This window comes from Micromonas pusilla, assembly GCF_000151265.4.
Source record: "Micromonas pusilla CCMP1545 genomic scaffold MICPUCscaffold_16, whole genome shotgun sequence".
Classification (NCBI taxonomy): domain Eukaryota; kingdom Viridiplantae; phylum Chlorophyta; class Mamiellophyceae; order Mamiellales; family Mamiellaceae; genus Micromonas; species Micromonas pusilla.
The window spans coordinates 399,232-420,160 of NW_003315897.1; the positions used below are offsets into that span (position 1 = coordinate 399,232).

At 67.8% G+C, this 20,929-nt stretch overlaps 9 protein-coding genes across 9 annotated transcripts; 6 read left to right on the top strand and 3 right to left on the bottom strand.

Moving 5' to 3' along the window:
- Positions 1–19: 19 nt before the first annotated feature.
- MICPUCDRAFT_36867 (uncharacterized protein) lies at positions 20–1,822 on the bottom strand (the record flags this gene model as incomplete). Its single annotated transcript, XM_003064163.1, has 2 exons — positions 20–853; positions 1,075–1,822. 2 exons carry the CDS (start codon positions 1,820–1,822, stop codon positions 90–92), a joined length of 1,512 nt encoding a protein of 503 aa, XP_003064209.1. The 3' UTR covers positions 20–89.
- A 1,087-nt stretch (positions 1,823–2,909) lies between these two features.
- MICPUCDRAFT_8342 (uncharacterized protein) lies at positions 2,910–3,218 on the top strand (the record flags this gene model as incomplete). Its single annotated transcript, XM_003063977.1, has 1 exon — positions 2,910–3,218. A coding segment is annotated over one exon (309 nt), but the record flags the coding sequence as incomplete, so codon positions are not given.
- A 271-nt stretch (positions 3,219–3,489) lies between these two features.
- On the top strand, positions 3,490–4,299 carry MICPUCDRAFT_53959 (uncharacterized protein; the record flags this gene model as incomplete). The annotated part of the gene is made up of 1 exon (XM_003063978.1): positions 3,490–4,299. The coding sequence occupies one exon, from the start codon at positions 3,490–3,492 to the stop codon at positions 4,297–4,299; it is 810 nt and encodes a 269-aa protein (XP_003064024.1).
- Positions 4,300–4,490: 191 nt separating this feature from the next.
- MICPUCDRAFT_66287 (uncharacterized protein) lies at positions 4,491–5,045 on the top strand (the record flags this gene model as incomplete). The annotated part of the gene is made up of 1 exon (XM_003063979.1): positions 4,491–5,045. The coding sequence occupies one exon, from the start codon at positions 4,491–4,493 to the stop codon at positions 5,043–5,045; it is 555 nt and encodes a 184-aa protein (XP_003064025.1).
- A 110-nt stretch (positions 5,046–5,155) lies between these two features.
- On the bottom strand, positions 5,156–6,909 carry MICPUCDRAFT_36870 (glycosyltransferase family 4 protein; the record flags this gene model as incomplete). Its single annotated transcript, XM_003064164.1, has 3 exons — positions 5,156–5,840; positions 5,931–6,214; positions 6,399–6,909. Coding segments are annotated over 3 exons (1,479 nt in total), but the record flags the coding sequence as incomplete, so codon positions are not given.
- A 2,528-nt stretch (positions 6,910–9,437) lies between these two features.
- Positions 9,438–9,788, top strand: MICPUCDRAFT_53961 (uncharacterized protein; the record flags this gene model as incomplete). Its single annotated transcript, XM_003063980.1, has 1 exon — positions 9,438–9,788. The coding sequence occupies one exon, from the start codon at positions 9,438–9,440 to the stop codon at positions 9,786–9,788; it is 351 nt and encodes a 116-aa protein (XP_003064026.1).
- Positions 9,789–9,902: 114 nt separating this feature from the next.
- On the top strand, positions 9,903–14,361 carry MICPUCDRAFT_53962 (uncharacterized protein; the record flags this gene model as incomplete). Its single annotated transcript, XM_003063981.1, has 2 exons — positions 9,903–13,258; positions 13,443–14,361. The coding sequence occupies 2 exons, from the start codon at positions 9,903–9,905 to the stop codon at positions 14,359–14,361; spliced, it is 4,275 nt and encodes a 1,424-aa protein (XP_003064027.1).
- Positions 14,362–15,499: 1,138 nt separating this feature from the next.
- Positions 15,500–18,809, top strand: MICPUCDRAFT_49108 (uncharacterized protein). The gene is made up of 3 exons (XM_003063982.1): positions 15,500–15,624; positions 15,807–16,019; positions 16,218–18,809. The coding sequence occupies exons 1-3, from the start codon at positions 15,514–15,516 to the stop codon at positions 18,321–18,323; spliced, it is 2,430 nt and encodes an 809-aa protein (XP_003064028.1). The 5' UTR covers positions 15,500–15,513; the 3' UTR covers positions 18,324–18,809.
- MICPUCDRAFT_23095 (uncharacterized protein) lies at positions 18,725–19,878 on the bottom strand (the record flags this gene model as incomplete). Its single annotated transcript, XM_003064165.1, has 2 exons — positions 18,725–19,390; positions 19,570–19,878. 2 exons carry the CDS (start codon positions 19,876–19,878, stop codon positions 18,725–18,727), a joined length of 975 nt encoding a protein of 324 aa, XP_003064211.1.
- Between the last annotated feature and the right edge of the window lie 1,051 nt (positions 19,879–20,929).

The following is a 20,929-nucleotide window of genomic DNA, read 5'->3' on the forward strand; positions in this document are numbered from 1 at the left end:
ACCCATCCACCTTCGCGCTGGCGTCTACAGACGGTTTGTAAGAAGAGTCCTACCTAGTCTACCCTAGCTAAAGAAGACGAAGAAGGAGGTCACAACCTCGCGCGCGGCGGCAACACCTTGTACGGGTTCAAAATCCCTTTCGGATCGAACACGTCCTTGATGGCTCGCATCAGCTCGATCGCCGCCGCCGGTTTCGAGCGCGACACCTCGTTCGGTTTCATCGCGCCGACGCCGTGCTCCGCGCTGACGCTCCCGTCGACGCTCGCCGTCCACTCGTACACGTGCGGCTCGATGATTCGCTCGAGGCGCGCGTCGTACCCGTCCGGAGAGCTTATGTTCAGGTGTAAGTTCCCGTCGCCGAGGTGGCCGTACCCGAGCACGGAGACGCGCGAGAAGTCGAACGCGCCGGCGGCGCCCGCCGCCGCCGCCGCCGCCGCGCTCGCGACGCGCTCGCGCATGACCTCGACGAGCTCGTACATCCGCGCCGTCGGGAGGCTCAGGTCGTACTTGTACACCGCGCCCGCGTGCTTCAGCGCGAGGGATATCCGCTCGCGGAGGTTCCACAGCGCCGCCGCGTGCTTCGCGTCCGCGCCGACGACGCCGTCGACGACGCGCCCCCGCGTCTTCGCGTCGGCTAAAAACCGGTCCAACCGCGCTCGCTCCTCCGCCGCGCGCTCCGCGCTCCCGCTCGTCTCCATGACGACGTAGAACGGCGCCTCGCTCCCCGGCAGCGGGTCCCTCGCGCCTTTCATCTGCGCGCACACGAGCTCGAGACTCGCGCGGTCCAGAAATTCGAACGCCTGAAGCGACTCCGAGAGCTCCGTCTTGGCGGCGACGAGCGTCTCCACCGCGGCTTGATGAGGGTGATTGCCCATACGACGCGACGTCGGGGTGGAGTTGAAAGGCGCGTCAGATGGAGTTGTTGTGAGGCGTCGAGGTGTGCCGGGATTGAAAGCGAGGGGTGATGGGCGGAGAGATGCGCCGGGAGAGAAAGTCCTTAAGGATCGGCGTTCACCACGCGAACGGGGTCGTATGGGAACCGGTGTACTACGATGGACGACAAACAAAACGCACCCGAGAACGACGGCGCCGCCGCGAACGTCACGTCCACCCTCCTCGGCTTCCTCGGCGCCAACAGCGCGACTTTCGTGACCACCCCCAACGTCCCCTCCGCGCCGATGAACAGCTGCTTCAGGTCGTACCCGGTGTTATCCTTCCGCAGCGTCTTGAGAAGGTTCAAGACTTCGCCGCTCGCGAGCACGACCTCGACGCCCAAAACGCTCCCGTGCAGCGATCCGTGACGCAACAGCCTGAGTCCGCCCGCGTTCGTGGAGACGTTCCCGCCGATCTGGCACTTCCCCTTCGCGCCCAGGTCCAGCGGGACGGTCATCCCCTCGCGGTTCAGCGCGGTCTCGAGGTCGTCGAGGACGACGCCCGCCTCGGCGACGACGACGCCCGCGGATGGATCGATCGACACGACCGACCGCATGCGCTTCATGCCGAGCACGACCTCGTCGTGGACAGGCACGCCGCCGCCGACGAGGCCGGTGTTCCCGCCCTGCGGCACGACCGCGAGGTTCCGGTCGTTGCAGTGGCGCACGATCGCGGCGACCTGCGAAGTCGTCCGCGGCAGAAGCAGCACGCGCGAGCGACCTCTGTACGCGCGCGTCCAGTCCTCGTTGGCGTCCGCGAGGGACTTTTCGTCCGTGAGCACCGCGCGCGCGACGTCGCCGGGCGTCGACTCGAGGATGGATCGGAAGCGCGCGACGTCCGCGTCGGTGAGCGTCGCGAAGCTCCCGCGCGGGGGGAGGTCGCCGCCCATCGCGGAGGGGCGGGGGGGGGGAGGGCGCGGCCGAGATCTGAGACGTTAACGCGTCGGAGTAGGAACTGTGACGCTGAACGCGAACGAGCAGTGACGAGGCCGTCAAACTTTAGGGATCGGCGCGGCGACGGGCATTCGCGCGGGCGCCATGAAGACGCGCAGGCAAGGTCCGGTGACGCCGCCGTCGTCCGCGAAAGCGGGGACGACCCCGGGGCGTAAGATCGCCGCGAGAGCGTTCGGCGGCGAAGGCGGCGAAGGCGGCGAAGGCGGCGGAGGCGCCGCGAAGGAAAAGGGCGAGAGAGAAGAAAAAGCGACGGCGCCCCCGGACGCCGCCGCCGCCGCGGACGGCGTCGAATCCGAGGACGACGCGTCGTCCTCGGACTCGTCCGACTCCGAGGCATCCTCGGACTCGGACGCGTCCACGACGGACTCGGACTCGGACGCGTCGACGTCGGACTCGGACTCGGATTCGGACGACGACGACGACGACGGGACGAAGAAGAAGACGAGCGACGGATGGAACGCGCTCGACGACGCGACCGCGGCGTACGTCGCCAAATCCGTCGAGACGCACATGCTCTTGAAAGACATCGAAGCCGCGGAGAAGGCCGGGACGCTCTTCGCGTCCGAGGAGGAGGAGAAGGCGTTCAAGAAGCGCGCGGTCAAGGCGCTGTTCCGCCAGGCTGCCATCGACGCGGCGGTGGAGAACGGCCAGTCCGTCCGCCAGGCGTTCATGAACGGCGTGCACTCCTCCACGTCCAAGTACGCCAACGAGATGAACTCGCTGTTCGGCGGGCACCTCCGCGGGTGCGACGACCTCACGGAGAAGCTCCCGGAGATGGCCGCGGACAGGCTCGCGACGGTCGACGCGCTGCCGACCGCCAACGCGCATCGCAAGCGCACCGCGGCGGGACGAAAGGCGCACGCGAAGAATGGCGGCGGCGGCGGGGGGAAGAGCGCCGCGTCCCTCCTCGGCGCGAGCGATCCGTCCGCGCAGGGCGGCGTCCTGAGCGCGCGCGAGCTCGCGGATAAGGGCGCGGGCATCCTCCTCGCGCCGCTCGACAAGACGAAGCTGCGGCGAGAGGCGAAGAAGCTCGGGCGGGGCGACGCCGGGCGAGGGTGGTTCAACATGCCCGCCGTGGAGTACACGCCGGAGCTGCGGAGGGATCTGAGGCTGCTGAAACTGCGCGGCGCGTACGACCCGAAGCGGTTCTACAAGACCGAGGACACGACGAAGCTGCCGAAGCACTTCCAGGTCGGGACCGTGATCGAGGGCGCGCAGGATTTCTACTCCGCGAGGTTGACGAAGAGAGCGCGGAAGAACACGCTGACGGAGGAGATCGCCGCGGACGCGGAGATAAAAACGGTGCGGAAGAAGCGGTTCGCGAAGATACAGGACGCGCACGCGGGGACGATGGGGCGGAAGCACAAGCGGAAGCTGGGGGGACGGGCGAGGGGGGGCGGGGGGGTGAACCACGGCGTGAAGAGCACGAAGCGGACGAAGCACTAGCGAGCGAGCGTTTGTACGAAGAACGAGTGTAAAGTTGATGAAAAAATTTGAACGAGAAAAAGCGCCGGTGAAGTTTCTCGGGGCGACCGAAGACCTCCCCGCGCCACAACCACCCGCGCAGCCGCACGCTCGCAGTCTCGCACCGCTCCAGAACGCGATGAACGACGGATCTAAGCATCCTCGGGTCGATCCTTCCGCGCCCGATCTCGGCGACGACAGCGCCCGGGGCGCCGCAGCGCGCGACGCAGAAGCTGCGGCAGCCGAGCTGAAAGCTACGAGGTCGGAGAACAAGCGACTAAAGGAGAAGCTCGCCGCCGCGGAAGCGAAGAACGCGAAGTACGCGGAGATGTATCCGACGCTCGACGCGAACGAACAGCTCGCGAGCGTGGTTTTCTCGCACGTTACGGACGTCCGAACGCGCGTCGCTCTCGCGCAGGTGAACACCGTGTGGCGAAACGCTTCGAAACACGCGTCTTCGCTGCCGCCCTCGCTCGACTTCACGGGCTGCCCGGAGGTGGATATGACTGAGGGCATGTATAGATATTGGAACACGAAGTGCGCCTACGTCTTTGGGATCGAAGGCGTGCTCGATCTGCCGGAGTCGCACTTTCACGGCCTTCTCGAACAGGCGGGGGCTGACTTGTCCCGTTCGGTTCTCAAAGTACTCGCATTATCCTACGAGATGGGCGTCGGCGTGGAGGTAAATGAAGCGAGGGCGGTCGAACTGTACGTCAAGGCGGCGGAGCTGGGTCAAAAAGAGGCCGCAACGGAACTCGGGAACAAGTACAGGTACGGCACGTGCGGCGTGGCGGTGGACAAAAAGGAGGCGCTGAAGTGGTACCGCCTCGCGGTGGAGCTCGGCGACACCAGCATCGACGCAGAAGAGAGGGTGTATAATGTCGAGGAAGAGATCCGGACGGGAGTGTCCGTCGCCGACTTCGACGAGGATGGGTATGATACATCGTGAGCTTCTGACGACGATCCCCGGAACTGGCCCGAGTCACGGCTGCGCCGCGCGGACGCGCTCTTCTTTCCCCCGGGATGAGCCGCCGCGCGTCGACGCCGCCGCGACGCGCCGCCCTCGCGCGCGAACGCACGAACGCACGAACGCACGCACGCACGCACGAACGAATGAACGAGTGAACGAGTGAACGAGTGATGAGAAGTTGTGACGTACGAGCACGCGTGACGACGATCGATCGAAGAATAATCCGCCCGCTCCAACCTCTACTTTGGATTCGTCAGCCCGCCGAGCCCGCTCCACGACCCCGACAGCGCCGCCGCCGCTTCCTGCCTCGCGACCGCCTCCACCGCCGCGATCGCCTCGTCGTCCGCGCGCGCCTCCTGCGCGCTCCGCGCGTACCCGCCCGTCATCCCGTACGACAACCGATACAACAGCGACCCCGGCGGCGCGCCCGCGTCGACGATGACGTCGCGCTCCGACACCCCGCCGCGGTTCACCGCCCCCGGGCCCGACCCGGCGACGCGCTCCGGGTGCGTGTCGATGTCCACGCCCGAGTTGGACGCGTCCGAGGAGGCGAGGTCGGTACTCGCCGCGGCGGCGGCGGCGCTCGTCGTCGAGGCGTGGTGGCTCGCGTCGTGATGATGCCGCGGCGTGAACACGGCGCTCTGGACGTAGGCGAGCGCGGCGGCGGCGGAGCCGCCGCCGCCCGCCGCCGCGGAGATGCCGAGCAGCGCGCCGCTGATGCCTAACCCTCTCGAGGTGGTAGACTTCGCGGTCGCGGTCGCGGTCGGGGTCGCGTCGACCGCGTTCGAACCGCCGCCGCCGCCGCCGGTCTTCTCCGGCGCCGCGCCCGTCGCCGGGTTCAACTCCGGGGGCCCCCCGACGCGATTCTTCGCCTCGAGATTCGCCTTGCTACCCGGGATGTTCACGTCCGCGTGACGCGCGTACGGCCTCCCCGGTCGGCACCTGTCGTACGACCGCCGCAAGCTCGCGAACGTGCGCTTCCACGTCAGACCCGTCGTGCTCTCTCTCGCCGCCGCCGCCATCTTCGCTCGACGGTCGGGGTCTCGCAGCAGACCCGCGATTGTCTCGACGTAGGACGTCACGTCCGCGGGGAGCGGCGCGGTGTCCTTGACGAGGACGCCGGTGACGCCGTCGCGGACGATGGCGCGGTTGACGCCGACGTCGTCTGTCACCACCGCGAGGCCGCTCGCCATGGCTTCGATGAGGTTGTTCGGGATCACCTCGGTTCGCGACGGGAAATAGAAGATGTCGCCGCTCGCGTAGATCCGCGAGAGCCGGCCGCCGCCGGCGTGGCCTAAGATTTTGACCTCCGGGAAACCCTCCAGCTGCTTCCGCGTCCACGGCAGGTCCGGGCCGTCGCCCGCGATGACGACGCGAAACGGCGGCAAACCCTCGATGATCCCCTTGTTCTTCCCCTGAAGCAAAGCCGCGATCGTCCGCACGAACGTCCCCAACCCTTTCTCGCGCACGATCCGCGCGACCCACAGGATGACGACCTCGCCGTCCTCCGTCCTCGCGAGCTCCTTCAGCCCGCGCTGTTGTCGTCGACTCCCTCCCCCTCCTCCTCCTCCTCCTCCTCTCCCGCCGCGTCGACCGCCGACGCCCATGACCTCCTTCCTAAACGTCAGCGACCGCTGCCCGGGCGAAAACTCCGTGGTGTTGATCCCGCGCGGGAAGAACCCCATCCGCTCGCGCGGGACGCCCATCTCCGCGAGGTGCTCCGCCGCGGCGTACGACGGCGTCGCGACGACGTCGCACGACGAGTAAAACCCGCTCAGCATCTGCCGCAGCGGCGCCGCGAGCATCCCTACTCTGTAATACTGCAAATACGTGTCGTACGCGGTGTGATACGAACACACGGAGCACACGCCAAAGTCCGCGGCCCATCGAACCGCTGAGGGCCATTCCATACGAGCGAATGTCGGGGTGGAGTTCAAAGGCGTCAGGTGGAGTTGAAAGGCGTCGAGGTCGGGGATTGAAACCGAGGGGTGGGCGCAGAGATGCGCCGGCAAAAGTCCTTAAGGATCGGCGTTCACCACGCCGACGCGGTCGTATGGGAACCAGTGTATAGAACGCACCTGAGTGCCCGAGCATGTCGGGCGCCGCCACGTGGACGACGTGCGGCGCGTACGTCTCGAGCGCGGCGCGTTGCCGCGCTTGAAGCGGCGCCGCCATCTTGTACTCGGGGCGTCCGGGGACGGGGATCGCGGGGACCTCGCTGACGTGGAACCGGTGCGAGTTGGACGCCTCCGCGAAGTCGCTCTCGGTGAGATCCGGGGACATCACGAAGACGGACGAGTCCGCGCGATTCTTGAGGTGCGACGCGAGTCGTTTCATCGTCCGCGAGACGCCGTCGACGTGGTTCCACACGGTGCTGAAGATGACGACGCGGCGTTCCGGGCCGTACCCTTTCAGGGCGTTGCCATTCCCGACGCCGTCGCCGTACAGCGTCGGGATGTGGTTCTTCTTCTGCTGTACGGCGGAGGAGGCGGAGTTGGCGCCCGGGGCTGACGGCGGCGGCGTCTTTTCCGCCGCGGGCTCCGCCCCGGCGCGGTAGCACGAAATCTCCGGGCACACCTTGTCGCTCATCACCTCCGAGTTGGCGTAAATCCGCGCCAACAGCCGCGTCGTCTCGCGCTCTTGCTCGAGCAAGTTACACGCGGCGTACTCCCGCGCTCGCCTGGTGAGCTGCGTCGTCGTCCGCTCGTGCCACTGGTAGTGATTCACTTTCATCGGAATCGGATACGCGTTGACGTGATCGCGCGTCAGGCGACTCGCGGTCACGACGTCGTCGAGCCCAAAGTCCTGTAACGTCCTAACGTCCAGGATGGGATGCAACGCCTTGTGCGCGTACACGCGCTGACCGCCGCCGACGACCCCGGCGAGGGTGCTGTAGTGCCTCAACCCGTTCAGCGAGGACTCGCCGACGCCGCCGCCGCCGCCGCCGTTCGGCCCGGGGCCCTTGACGTTATCGTAATCCCCGGCCGACTCCCCGGTCATTTTGCCCTTGACGTCGCACGCGTTGATCGTGCACTGCAACGGGAACGCGTCCGACATCGGCGACGACGAACCGGAGGGGTTCGTCTCCGGCGGCGGCCACGACGGCTCCGCGCGCGGCGGCGCGATCAGCGCGCCCCCGTCGCTCACCCTGTCGATCCAATCCCCGTGCACCAACGAGTACCCCAACGCGTCCACCTTCCCCAAGAACTGCGGCAAGTTCATCCCCTCGTTCGTTACCTGCGCGTGCTCGTCCAGATCCGCGAGGACGACCCAGTCGTTGTCGTCCGCGACGTTCGCGAGGTGGTGCTCCCAGTGATGCGCCACCGCGGAGAAGAGCAACGCCTCGCCTTCCCACACCTCGAAGAAGACCCCCGCGGCTTCGCACAGCGCGACGAGCTCGCGCGTCGCCGCCGCGTCGTCGCCGCGCTCGCCGCCCCTGGTGTGGATCACGACGAGGACGTGCGATGCGGGGACGCCGCCGCGCGCGACGTAGTGCGCGAGGAAGTGCGAGAGGAGATCCGCGGTGCCGGGCGTGGACGCGGAGGCGCCGGTGAGGAGGAAGACGCGCGCGGCGGGATGCGCGCCGCCGCCGTCCTGCCCGGGCGCGACGCGCGTCGGCCCGGGCGCGAAGACTTTCTGCTGGCCCAAGAACGACCCGCGCTTGATCGGCGTTATCGTCTGCGTCGTCGTCGTCGTCGTCGTCGTCGGAGCCTCCGACGCCGCGATCCGCGCGCCTCCAGATTCGCCCCCCGCGCCCTCGTCGTCCTCGCGCAGCGGCGCCGCGCTGCACAACAGCCTGCGCGCGCTCGCCATCTCGATCTCGCCCTCGCGCAACACCGCGGGCAGCTCCGGCGCGGTGTGATGCCGCGGTCGGACGCGATACTTCCCGAAGTACACGCACAGACCGACGACGTAGACGAGAACGATGGAGAGCAGAACGCGCGGCAGCACGCGCTGCGCCTTTTTGTACCGCCGGCCGACGCGTATCTTCTGCGGCGTGCTCATCGTCGCCATCGCGGCGATGTACGGGCGGCGCTTGTACTCCAGCGAGCTCCGGTGGTTCATGAGCGGTGGCGCCATGGTCGCCGGGCTGGGGCCGCCCGCGCGCCGCGCGCGGAAGACTGGCGCGACGACGACGACGCCTCTCTTCGATTCGAACGAGAAGAACGCGTGGTCTTGTGTGGTCCAGCTGCAAGCTGTCTCGCGCGAGCTGGCGAGAGATTCAGGAGCGGTCTCAACGAAAGTGGTTCACCCATCCCTCGGTTTCAACATTTGATCGCTTCCCCTTTCAACTTCCGATGAACTTACTTTTTTCCTCGCGTGGCATCGCCGGAATCCACCGACCCTCGATATTTCCGGAGCGATGCGAGGGCGCGTCGTCAGACGGCGCCGCGCCGGGCGAGGGGAAGGATGGGCCTGCTGTGGGGCGTGCGGCGCGCCCTGCGCGCGCTGCGAGCGCCGCTGCGAAGGCCGCTGGAGCCGCTGCTGTGGGTCGCGGCGTCCATGTCCGCCAAGGACGTCTGGGTGCGTCCTCCCCCGTGCATTCCATTCCTCCCATTCCTCGGTCGCGACACCTCACCACGAATTCCCCGCCCGCCCTCCCTCCCTCCTCTCTCGCTCGCCGCTCACCTCGCCGTCCTCCCCCGCGCTCCGCCGATCCGTCCGTCCGTCGCAGTGCCTGCCGTCGACGGCGTCGGACGCGCTCGCGCTCGCGGCCGCGCCCGCGGAGGACGCCTCCGACGCGCCCCCGATCGTGACGTTCGTCCTCAGGTGCGTTCTACACACTGGTTCCCATACGACCGCGTCGGCGTGGTGAACGCCGATCCTTAAGGACTTTGCCCGGCGCATCTCTCCGCCCACCCCTCGCTTTCATTCCCCGCCCTCGACGCCTTTCAACTCCACCTGACGCCTTTCAACTCCACCCCGCCATTCGCTTGTATAGAACGGCCCTCAGCCTCCTCCGTCGAATCCCAATCGTGGGCGCGACCGTGCCGAGATGGCCGCGCTGGCTCGGCGGAGGCGGCGCGCCGTCCGCGTCGTCGCGCGCGTCGCCTCTCCGTCCGCGCCCGCGGCACCCCCTCGGCCGCAGAGGCGGCGCGCCGCTGCTCATCGTCGTCATGCAAGCGCGCCTCGACGGCGCGCGATGGCAGGTGGTCCCCGCCTACCTCGGCGCGCTCTCGTGCACGGCGGTGTCGTTCGCGGGGCGGCACCTGCGCGTGTCGATCCACCCGCTGCTCGCGAGGCTGACGGCGTGCGTCGGCGCGGCGGGCGCGGCGTCGAGCGCGGCCGCGGGGCTCTTCGCGCCGGTGTTCACGATGCCGAAGCCCACGGGGCCGTACCGCGTGGGGAAGACGACGCGGCTGTGGATCGACCGGAGCCGCCGGTCGTGGCTGCTGAAGAATAAGGCGCGTTCTATCTCACACTGGTCCCCATACGACCGCGTCGGCGTGGTGAACGCCGATCCTTAAGGACTTTCTCTCCCGGCGCATCTCTCCGCCCAGGGTCCCTCGCTTTCAATCCCCGCCCTCGGCGCCTTTGAACTCCATCTGACGCCTTTCAACTCCACCCCGACGTTCGCTCGTATGGACAATCACCCTCAGCCGAAGCTGGGGATGCAGCCGGAGAATCGGATGCTGATGGCGAACGTGTGGTACCCGGCAGCGGTGGGGGTGGAGGGCGAGGAGGGCGAGGAGGGCGGCGGCGGGGGCGAGGGGGGTATCGCGTCCGAGCCGCGTTGGCGCGACGACTTGGACGACGTCGCGACGGCGTCGCTGTTTTCATTCGCCGGCGCGACGGGCGGGAAAGCCCTCGCGGCGCGAAGAAGTAAGCAGCAGAAGAAGCGCAACAAGAACAAGAGGGCGCACTGGCTCGACCCGAAGATGGCGTCGACGCTCGCGGAGAGCTTCGCGATGCCGGCGTGGATCGTGAATTATTTCCGCCTCGTGAAGATGGAGGCGATCGAGGACGCGAACGTCGCGGACCCGCCGCCGGTCGCTGACGCTGACGTGTCGTCACCCACGGGCGACACGTCACCGTCCGACGCGGCGGCGGCCAATACTCAATGGAGCGGCGGGTTCCCCGTGGTCCTCTTCAGCCACTCGTTCACCGGGATGAAGGAGCAGAACAGCGCGCTGCTGCAAGAGCTCGCGAGCTGGGGGCACGTCGTCGTCGCCGTGGACCACCCGCACGACGCGGCGTTGGTCCTGTACCCCGACGGCAGCACCGCGGACTTCCGCGGGTACGACATGCCGAGAGAGTCCGAGCCTCGCAACTGGTGGCGGTTCCGGCACGAGCACGCGCGATGGAGGGCGTTGGACCTCGCGCACGCGCTCGAGAGGGTGGTGGACGCCGCGGGCGATCCGGCGTCGCCGTTGCATCGCAAGATCGACCTGACGCGGGTGTGCGCGCTGGGGCACTCGTTCGGCGGCGCCGCGGCGGTGATGCTCGCGCAGATGGACCCGCGCATCACGTCCGCGGTGCTGTTGGATCCGTGGATGTGGCCGCTCGGGAGGGAGGCGACGGAGATGGGCGTGCCGTGCCCGTGCGTCGTGTTGGAAGCGCCCGAGTTTCTGTGGAACCGCGACATCTTCTGCGTGACCAACGGGGAGATGTCGTCGTTGCTGTGCGCGGCGACGGCGCCGCAGGCGCTCCGCGGCGGTGGGAAGCGCGCCGTGGGGGGCGGCGGGGTATCTCGCCGCAGACGCGACGGGACGCTGGCGCCGAAGGCGGCGGCGGCGGAGACGGAGGACAAAGAAGAGGTCGTCGTGTCGCTGGAGGACGACGACGACGGCGGCGGATTCGGCGGCGGATTCGGCTCCACGGAGAAGACGACGGGATCCGACGACGACGAGATCGCCGCCGACCACCCGGACGACGAGATGAACCGCGTCGGGTCCGGGTCGTTCGTCACCGACAGCGTCGAGGGCTTCGCCGGCGTCGGATTTTACAGCGAGGATGGGTTCTACGCGCGCTCCGACCCGCCGACGTCGCCGCGGAGTCTGCGCGCGGGCGCGCTGTCGCGGCCGCAGCACCCGCGAACCGGCAGCAGCGAGAACCTCGCGTCTCTGCTTCAATCGCACTCGAGGAGTCTCGGCGGGAGCGTCGGGTCGTCGTCGCTCGACGGCGCGCTCTCCGACTCCGCGCCGACGACCCCGGACGCCGCCGCATTCGCCGGCGGCGAGTCGTCGACCGGCGGCGGCGCGAGCCCGAGGGACGGAGGGCTCCCGCCTCGGCACCCGAGCGGCGGGACGCTCACCCGCTTCGGGTCGTCTTCGTCGCGAGAGAGCGCCTTGTGCGACGCCGGGCCGACGACGCGACAGGACGCGTCGACGACGGAGGGATCGGCACCCTCGGCACCCTCGGCACCCTCGGCACCCTCGGCACCCTCGGCACCCTCCGGCATGGGCGCGCGGACGTCGTCGTGGGGCTCGCTCGCCGCGCCGTTTCGCCGCGCGCGCAGCGACAGCGGCGGCAGCTTCGCGTCCACCGCCGACCTCGGCGGATCGATCATGCAGCGCGACCCGAGCGGCATCGCGTTCAAGGCGGTGTTGAACGGGACGATGCACTTCGACTTCACCGACCTCGCGGTCGTCGCGCCGCTGACGACGACGATGCTCGGCATCGTCGGCGTCGGGGGAAGAGACGTCCACGACATCATGTCCGCCGCGGTGTTGCGGTTCTTGCGGCAGTTTAATCATCCGCGCGCGGTGGACGCGGCGTCGCCGCCGGCGCCCGAGCTGGAACGTCTGCGCGCCGGGTTGTTGTCGCACACGCCCGTGGCGATGGTGACGCCCGCGGAGCGGTGGGGGTTCTCGGGAGGGCACCACTTCGGGCACCCGAAACTCGGCCGCGGAGGTCGCGGCGGCGGCGGCGGCGACTCCGCGAAACCGGCGCGCGGGAAGGGGCATCACCACCACTCGCACCACGGACACGGCGCGTCGTCGTCGTCGCATCATCATCATAATCATCATCATCATCATCACGGTCACGGCATTCCGCTCGGGCGTCTGAAGCTGCCGCGGATAAAGATCCCGAGCCACCGCGGCGACCACGCAAAAGGCCGGCGCCACGCGCGCGACTCCCACCACAGGCGGTCGTTCGACGACACGCACCTGCACGAGCTCGGGATGGAGCTGACGCCGATCCCAGCGAGCCCGCACCCGGGGGGCGGGACCCCGGTCAGGGAGTTCTCCCCGGAGTTGCGCGGCCGCGCGGAGGAGGAGAAGGAGGAGGAGGAGGAGGAGGAGAACGATCTTCTTCGCGGCGTCGCAGGTCCGCGCGGGCCCGGCCCCGTCGTCGCCGTCGAATCTGATGAATCCGGATCCGCCGGGCCGGACACGCCGACGAATTTGGACGCGTTGAGAGCAGCGTCTCCCTCCCGCGCGCCGCCGCCGCCGTCTGCCGATAGCTGCGCGGGGAGCGTCGTCGTCGTCCCAATCGTCGTCGCGGACCCGACCGCGGTCGCGGTCGCGGTCGGACCCGCATCCGCGTCCTCGTCGGACGTCGCGCCGCCGGCGGAGTTTTCGTCGCCGCCGCCGGGCCCGCCGCCGCCAACGGCGTCGGTCGTCTCGACGCCGATCGCGTCAGCGGTCGCGGCGCCGTTCGTGGACGACTCCGCGGTGATGGCGCAAGAAGAAGAACAAGAAGAAGAAGACGCGGAGAATGATCGAGACCCGCCGACGCCGGCGTCGCTCCGTAAGACAGTCGCGGGCGGCGGCGGCGGCGGCGGCGACGGCGGCGACGGAGGAGGAGACCCGCGGTCGACGGAGACGCGCCGCCGCCGCCCGCCGCCGCGACCGGAGGGCGCGGCGTTGTCCCCGCGCAAGGAAAAGAAGACGCTCGCGTCCTCGCCCTCATCACGGGCGGCGGCGGCGGGCATCCCAGACGTGGACCCCGAGGATCAGATCGGGTTCTTGAGCCCGACGAGGAAGAATTTGAGGTGCGTTCTATACACTGGTTCCCATACGACCGCGTTGGCGTGGTGAACGCCGATCCTTAAGGACTTTTGCCGGCGTGTCTCTCCGCCCACCCCCCGCGTTCAATACCCGCCCTCGGCGCCTTTCAACTCCACCTGACGCCTTTGAACTCCACCCCGACGTCGCTTTGTATGGAACGACCCTCAGCGGCGGCGGCGCCTCGCGTCTCGCGCGAACCTCCTCGCAGGGCAGCCTCAGCCTCGTGAGCGGCGTGAGCGGCGCGCACTCGCTCTCGTCCGTGGGGAGCGGCGCGCGGACGCCGCCGAGGTCGCCGCAGCCGCTCATGTTCGGCGTCGTCCGACCGGCGTCAATCAACCCCGACGGCGACGACGACGGCTTACGCGACGAGCAGAACCTCGAAAACGTCACGGTAACCATCTCCGGGGGCGACGCGGGAGGAGACGGAGGAGGCGGAGGCGTCAGAGAGAGCTTCGGCGGCGGCGGCGACGGCGATGGCGATGACATCGAGACGTTCGGGTCCGCGGGATCGGACGCCGCCGCCGCCCGCCGCCTCGGCGTGCGGCGGCGCGTCATGGAGGTGGCCACGGGCGCGGCGGCGATGGTCCCGATGCTCGGGTCGCCGCCGCGATCGCCGCGGCCGTCCTTCTCCGCGTCGACGTCGTCGTCGCGCGGAGGACCCGGACCCGGACCCGGACCAGGACTCGGGCTCGTCGTCCTGGACGAGTCGTCGCACGACCCTGATCCTACCGTCGTGGAGGCGCGGCCGCGGCTCGTGAAGTGGGTGAAGAGCGACGAATGGATCAGCGACGACGCGCGGGAATGGACAGAGGAGCAGCGTCGGGAGATGCGTTGGCTGATCCACGAGAGCGATCGACACGATAAGCCGCTGCAGCCGTCCGACCTCGTCGCGATGTTCCCGAGCTTCAGCGCGCGGGCGATCGAGCGGATGATGACGGAGGAGAGGGCGACGATCGAGTCGCATCCGACGCCGAAGCCGCTGACGTGGCTGTCGCAGTATCCGCTGGAGGACGACGGCGACGGCGGCGGATCAGGTGGGGGCGGGGACGGGGCGGGGGTCGGAGCGCGCGACGACGCGGCGGCGTAGACGGAGAGCGAGAGCACTCAGTTAAGAACGCGATGAGAATTAAACGAAGAGTAAGAGAATCGGCGGCGTCGTCGCGACGGACGGCTCCTTCCCGCGGCGTCGGGGTTCGTAGAGGGGGAAGACTCGAAAAAAAAAAAAAAAACTCGAAACGCACGCCACGAGCCGCGGTCGGTCCCAGGTCAACGGAAAACTACATTGGTTGGTGACATCAACGCGATAACTCGGGACGCGAGGACGCGCATCGACGCACGTCGCGCGCGCCGCACGCATCGCATCGACCGCATCGCACCGCGCGCGCGCACGTCGCGCGCCGCCCGGACTCGCGCGCAGAGCGCGGACAGGACCCCCCCGGCCGGCGTCGTCGGACCCGAGGCGGCGCGAAAAAAAAAGCGACAGATCCCTTCGCACGTCGCGACGACTCAAGCGGGTGTCGGAGCGTCGGGCGACCGCGCGGACGTTCGATCGCCGCGCGCGTCATGAAGCTTCTCTCCAAGGCGACCGCGGCGTCGAACAATGACGGCGGCGGCGGAGCGGTGCGCGTCCCTCGCGCGCGGCATCGCGCGCGACCACCGCGGCGCGGCATCGCGTCCCGGCGTCCGCGGTCCCGCGGGCGGCCTGAGCCGTAGCCGTCCGACCCCTCTCGACCGACAAGACATGCATCGTTCGCGTTCCGTCCTCCGTCCTCCGTCGGCGACGGACGCGGCATCCCGTCCAAGCCCGTCTCCTCCCTCGTCCCTCCTGACCTCTCCCCGCGCCCTCCCGATCGTCCCACCGCGTCCGTCGATATCGACAGAGCGACGCCGCGACGAACGGCGACAACGCGCGCGGCGGCGAGAAACGCCTCGACCAGATCGCCGAGCTCGTGGACGCCTCCATGAAGGCGCGTCCCACACACTGGTCCCCATACGACCGCGTCGGCGTGGTGAACGCCGATCCTTAAGGACTTTGCCCGGCGCATCTCTCCGCCCAGGGTCCCTCGCTTTCAATCCCCGCCCACGGCGCCTTTCAACTCCAACTGACGCCTTTCAACTCCACCCCGACGTTCGCTCGTATGGAACGACCCTGAAGTTCACGCGCGTGCTCAAGCGTAAGGGCGTCTCGCAGGCGACGCTCAACGTCGCCGTGCGCGCGCGGCCGCTGTCCCGCGCGGAGATGAACGCCGGCGCGCGGACGATCACTCGACTCGTGGACGAGAAGTGCGTCGTCATCATGGACCCGGACGAGGACGACGCGGAGACCTCCGCGGCGCCGGGGAGGCCAAAGGTGCGTTCTCATCACACTGGTTCCCATACGACCGCGTCGGCGTGGTGAACGCCGATCCTTAAGGACTTTTGCCGGCGTGTCTCTCCGCCCACCCCTCACTTTCAATCCCTGGCCTCGACGCCTTTCAACTCCAACTGACGCCTTTGAACTCCACCCCGACATTGCTTTGTATGGAACCGAAGCCGACGCGAAGGAAAGAAGTCGCCGCCGGCGTGAGGAAGAGGGAACGCCGGTACGTGTTCGATAACGCGTACGACGGCGACGCGTCGAACGAGCAGGTGTACGCGGGGACGGTGTTGCCGCTCATCGCGGGTGTGTTGCGCGGGACGAACGCGACGGTGTTTGCGTACGGCGCGACGGGGAGCGGGAAGACGCACACGATGGTCGGCGACCAGGCGCGTTCTATCTCACACTGGTTCCCATACGACCGCGTCGGCGTGGTGAACGCCGTTCCTTAAGGACTTTCTCTCCCGGAGCGTCTCTCCGCCCATCCCTCGCTTTCAATCCTCGCCCTCGATGACTTTCAACTCCAACTGACGCCTATGAACTCCACCCCGACATCATCGCTCTTTGTATGGAACGACCCTCATCAGACGGACCCCGGGCTGATGGTGTTGTCGCTGCGCGACGTGTTTCGATACATCGCGCGAGATTCGCACGATAAGGACTACACCGTGGAGTGCTCGTACACGGAGGTGTACAACGAGCTCGTGTACGATCTCTTGGTGCCAAACAGCGGCGCGCTCGAGCTGAGGGAAGACCCGGAGAAGGGACCGACGGTGAGCGGTCTCACGCACGTCAAGGTTGAGGACGAGAGACAAATTTTCTCGCTCTTGCGGGAGGGAAACGCGCGCAGGAAAACGGAAGAGACGGGCGCGAACGCGGTGTCGTCGCGCTCGCACGCGGTCCTGGAGATTTGGGTCACGCGCTCGGAGCGCAACCACTACTGCAAGAGCTTCAGCACGGGCAAGCTCGCGCTCGTGGACCTCGCCGGCGCGGAGCGGGCGTCGGAGACGAACAACCGCGGGCAACAGCTCCGAGACGGCGCCAACATCAACAGGTCGCTCTTATCGCTCGCGAACTGCATCAACGCGCTGGGCAAGCGGAAGAAGAAAGGGTTCGTGTTCGTGCCGTTCCGCGACTCGAAGCTCACGCGGATTCTGAAGGACGGTCTCTGCGGGAACTCGCGGACGGTGATGGTGGCCACGGTGAGCGGATCAAGCCATCAGTACGAACACACGGTGAACACGTTGAAGTACGCGGATCGAGCGAAGGAGATCAAGACGCTCGTGCAAGAGAACAGAGGGACCGTGGAGACGCACATCGCGGAGTACCAGCGGATGATCGACGCGCTGCAGGAGGAGAGGAGGGAGCTCAAGGCGGAGGTGTCGAGGCTGAGTAACGGCGGCGGAGGCGGCGTTACCGGCACCGGGGGGGGGTCTTCGACGGCGGGCGGCGGCGTCACCGGGGTCAACGGCCGGGGAACGACCTCGCACGCGTCGCAGTCGCAGTCGCAGTCGAGCCCGGAGAACAGCGCGACCTCCACGTACATGTCCGCGCAGGAGGTGGAGAAGTTCGCGCAGGAGCTCGCGGAGGCGACGGACGCGTGCGCGAAAGCGCAGAGGGTGCTCCTCGAGAGCATGCACGAGCCGGAACCGTCGACGCCAAACGTGGGACGCGCGTCCAAAAAATACGCAGCCGCGGCGTCCGCGCTGGAAGCGCTCGCGCCGGTGAATTTGGCGGTCGACGTCGCGATGATCACTCACTCCGGTGCCGGGGCGTCGTCGCGGTCGAGCAGCCGCCCGAGCACGGGCGGCTCACGGGCCGCCGCCGCGCCCGTGAGCGCGAGCGATCTCGCGGTTCTACACGCGCGCGCGGCGCTCGCGGTTGCGGCGGATTACGACAACCTCGCGTTGGACGCGCGCGATAAGCTCATCGAGGACCAGCGGCAGACGATACAGTATCTCATGCGATTGCTTCAGACGAGGGCGAATATCGTCGACGAGGATGATTTGGATCTGCCGGAGAACTGCGGGATATCCCAGCTGGACGCGCGGTACCGGGCGTTGACGCGGGATTGGGAGAGCAGTAAGAGCAAGAAGAACGGGAAAAAGGGGAAAAAGCAGTCGGAGACGACGACGCTCGCGACGGACGGCCACGGCGCTTCCGTCGTCCCGCTCGGCGCGATTCGCATCGAAGCCGAGGCGCTCGCGGCTAGGGCGAGAGCCACGGAGAGCAACGGCGTTGTCGCGAACGGGGGTAATAAGCACTCGCGGAAACATTCATTCGGCGGCGGCGGCGGGTTCGAGCTCGAGTACGACGTCTCGGAGCTGAACCTAGCAGAGGTGGACTCGATCGACGACTCGATCAGCGACCGGAGCGGTTCATCGCGGAGCGTGTCCCCGCCGGGCGGGGTCAACGCCGCGATCGGGGCACCGAACGGGTGTCTGAGCCCCGTGCACGAGAACGTCGCGAAGAACGGAGGAGGAGGGAGCGACCGACCGAGAGGCGGCCAGAAGGCGGCCAAGGCGGCCAAGGCGGCGACCGCGGAGAAGGCGCACGCGAAGCCGTCGCCGTACGCCCCGGGCGGGGGCGGGGGCGGGGTTGGGGGCGGGGCGTCGCGGCGAGATTCCATCGCGAAGCGTCTGAACCGCGTGATGACGAAGCAAAAAGCGCGCAAGGAAGCCGCGGCGGCGTGAGGCGAGACGCGAGTGAGAAGTACGAAAGTAATACACAGAGGGGGGCGGCGGCACCCCGAGCGAAGAGAAAGAAAAAAGAACTTCGCCCGGGGTCGCACGGCGCGCGTCGTCGCGCCGTCTGATCATGGAACACACGCCACGTGTGGTTCTTTATTTAAAAACAAATTCATCCGCCAACGCTCCCCCGTTCCCCCCCGTCCTTTCCCTTCCCCCCGCCCCCCAAAAAATCCAACCCGTCCGCGAAGACTTTCGCTCGTCTACTTATATTAGAGTGAAAAAACAGTCGACGCGACGCGACGCGACGCGACGCGACGCACCGCGCGCGTCAGTCGCGCGACGGCGGCGACTCACGCGGCAACTCACGTACTGTACCGTATTCGTAGTCGTCCGACCGTCGGCGGTCAGTAGATGCGCTCGAGGATGTACTGCACCATGTCCACCAGCGATTGCTTCGCCTCTCCTTCCGGGAGCCCCTTCAACGCGGCGAGCGCCATGTCCGCTTCCTCCCTCGCCAACGTCCGCGCGTCCTCGATCCCAACCTCGTTCACGATCGCGATCGCCTTCTCCAGGTCGCCCTCGGTCTTGAACTGCGACTCCACCAGCGCGCGAAGCGACGCGTCGCGTCGCAGCGCGAAGATCGTCGGCGCGGTGAGATTCCCGCTCGCGAGGTCTTGCCCCTGCGGCTTCCCGAGCTGCTCCTCCGTCTGCGTGAAGTCCAAGATGTCGTCCACGACCTGAAACGCGAGGCCGAGGTGCTTCCCGTACTCGTACATGTCCACCTTGATGTCCTCGCTGACTTCGGAGAACACCGCCGCGGATTTGCAGCTCGCCGCGATGAGCGACGCCGTCTTGTTATGCGACTTCTCGAGGTACCCCTCTAGGGTCACGTCGCAGTTGAACAGCGCGCCAGCCTGGGAAATCTCCCCGTCCGCGAAGTCCGCGATGACTTGCGAGATGAGCTTGATCACCTCGAGGTTGTCCAAATTCGCGAGATACCACGACGACTGCGCGAAGAGAAAGTCCCCGGCGAGAATCGCGACGCGTGTCCCGTACAGCGTGTGAATCGTCTGCGCGCGAACGTCGGGGTGGAGTTCAAAGGCGTCAGTTGGCGTTGAAAGGCGTCGAGGACGGGGATTGAAAGCGAGGGGTGATGGGCGGAGAGAAACGCCGGGAGAGAAAGTCCTTAAGGATCGGCGTTCACCACGCCGACGGGGTCGTATGGGAACCAGTGTGAGATAGAACGCACCTGCGCGCCTCTCCGCGTGTCGCAATCGTCCAACACGTCGTCGTGCACGAGCGACGCGGTGTGAATCATCTCCGTGATCTCCGCGAGTCGCCGCTGCCGGTCCGTGATCTCCGGCATATCCATCAGCTGCGCGGTCGATCGCGCGACGAGGAACACGAGCACCGGTCGGAGCCGCTTGCCCCCCGCGCCGAAGATCTGATCCGCCGCGGCGAGCAGCAGCGGGTTCTTCCGTCCGACGATGTCGCGCAGGTTCATGCGCATCTGCTCCATGTCCGCCATCACGGGCGCGGTGATGGCGTCTATGTCCATCGAGCACACGCCGTCCTTGCAGTCCATGCTAGAGCTGCGGCGCAGAGGGGAGAGAGGAAGGGAGATGGGGGGGAGACGGAAGGATGGATTATTCAGTCGTCAGAATTTATTTATACCGCGCGTGGATTTGGAGCAGAGATCGGGCGCGCCAGCGACGACGGGCCAGGGTTACGTGTCTCGCCGCGAGCGACGCGACGCGCGATCGCGCGCGCTCCCGCGCGCGCGCACCTGTGGTCGAGCTCGTCCATGCTCGCGAACTGGACGTGCTCCGGGTCCATGTCCATCTCGTCGATGGACGGCTGCGAGCGCGGGGTCGCGACCGCGCGCGCTCGCGCGCCCGGACGCCGCCGAGCGCCGAGCGTCGTCGTCGCCCCGCCGGTGGCGAGGCCGACACGATGGTGGTGGACGCTCGCCGCGCGAGACGAGCCGCCAGAGGAGCTCGTCGTCGCGCCGGACGCGCGCGCGAGGACGGCGCCGCGCGGCGCGCTCGCGCCCGAGGGCGCGACGCTCGCGCGACCGCCGCGCGCGCCGCGCGCGGGCGCGATGGCGCTCGATCCGAGGACCTCGGATCCACCGCTCGTCGTCGCCGCGGGGGAGCCTCTCGTCGCGGCGACGCCGAGGCACGCGCGCGCGCACGCCGACATCTCGTCCGCGCGCCTTTTCCTTTCCTTTCCGTGTCTTCCCGAGAACGCCCGGCGCGTTTCGCGTGCGTGGGGTGAGCGGAGTCGCGAGGGCGCGCGTCTGCACGCGCGGCGCTCGGAGGTGTGTCCGCGCGTGCGGCGACGACAGGTGTCGAGCGAGGCGAGCGCGAGAGATCGAACACGTCACTCAAGGAAAAGGACTCGTCGACGACGGTCTAATTTTGAAGATAAGGTGACCTCGAAGGAGACTAAAAAGGCATACGGAGTACGACGGATCGCGTACTACGTGGTGCGACCGATCGATTTTTCGCGTGCGACGAAAAATTACAGCACAGCAGCTCCTCGTGCGTGACGACATCAATCACTAATAAGAACACGCCGCCGCCGCGCGCGACGCACCTCGCGCCTCA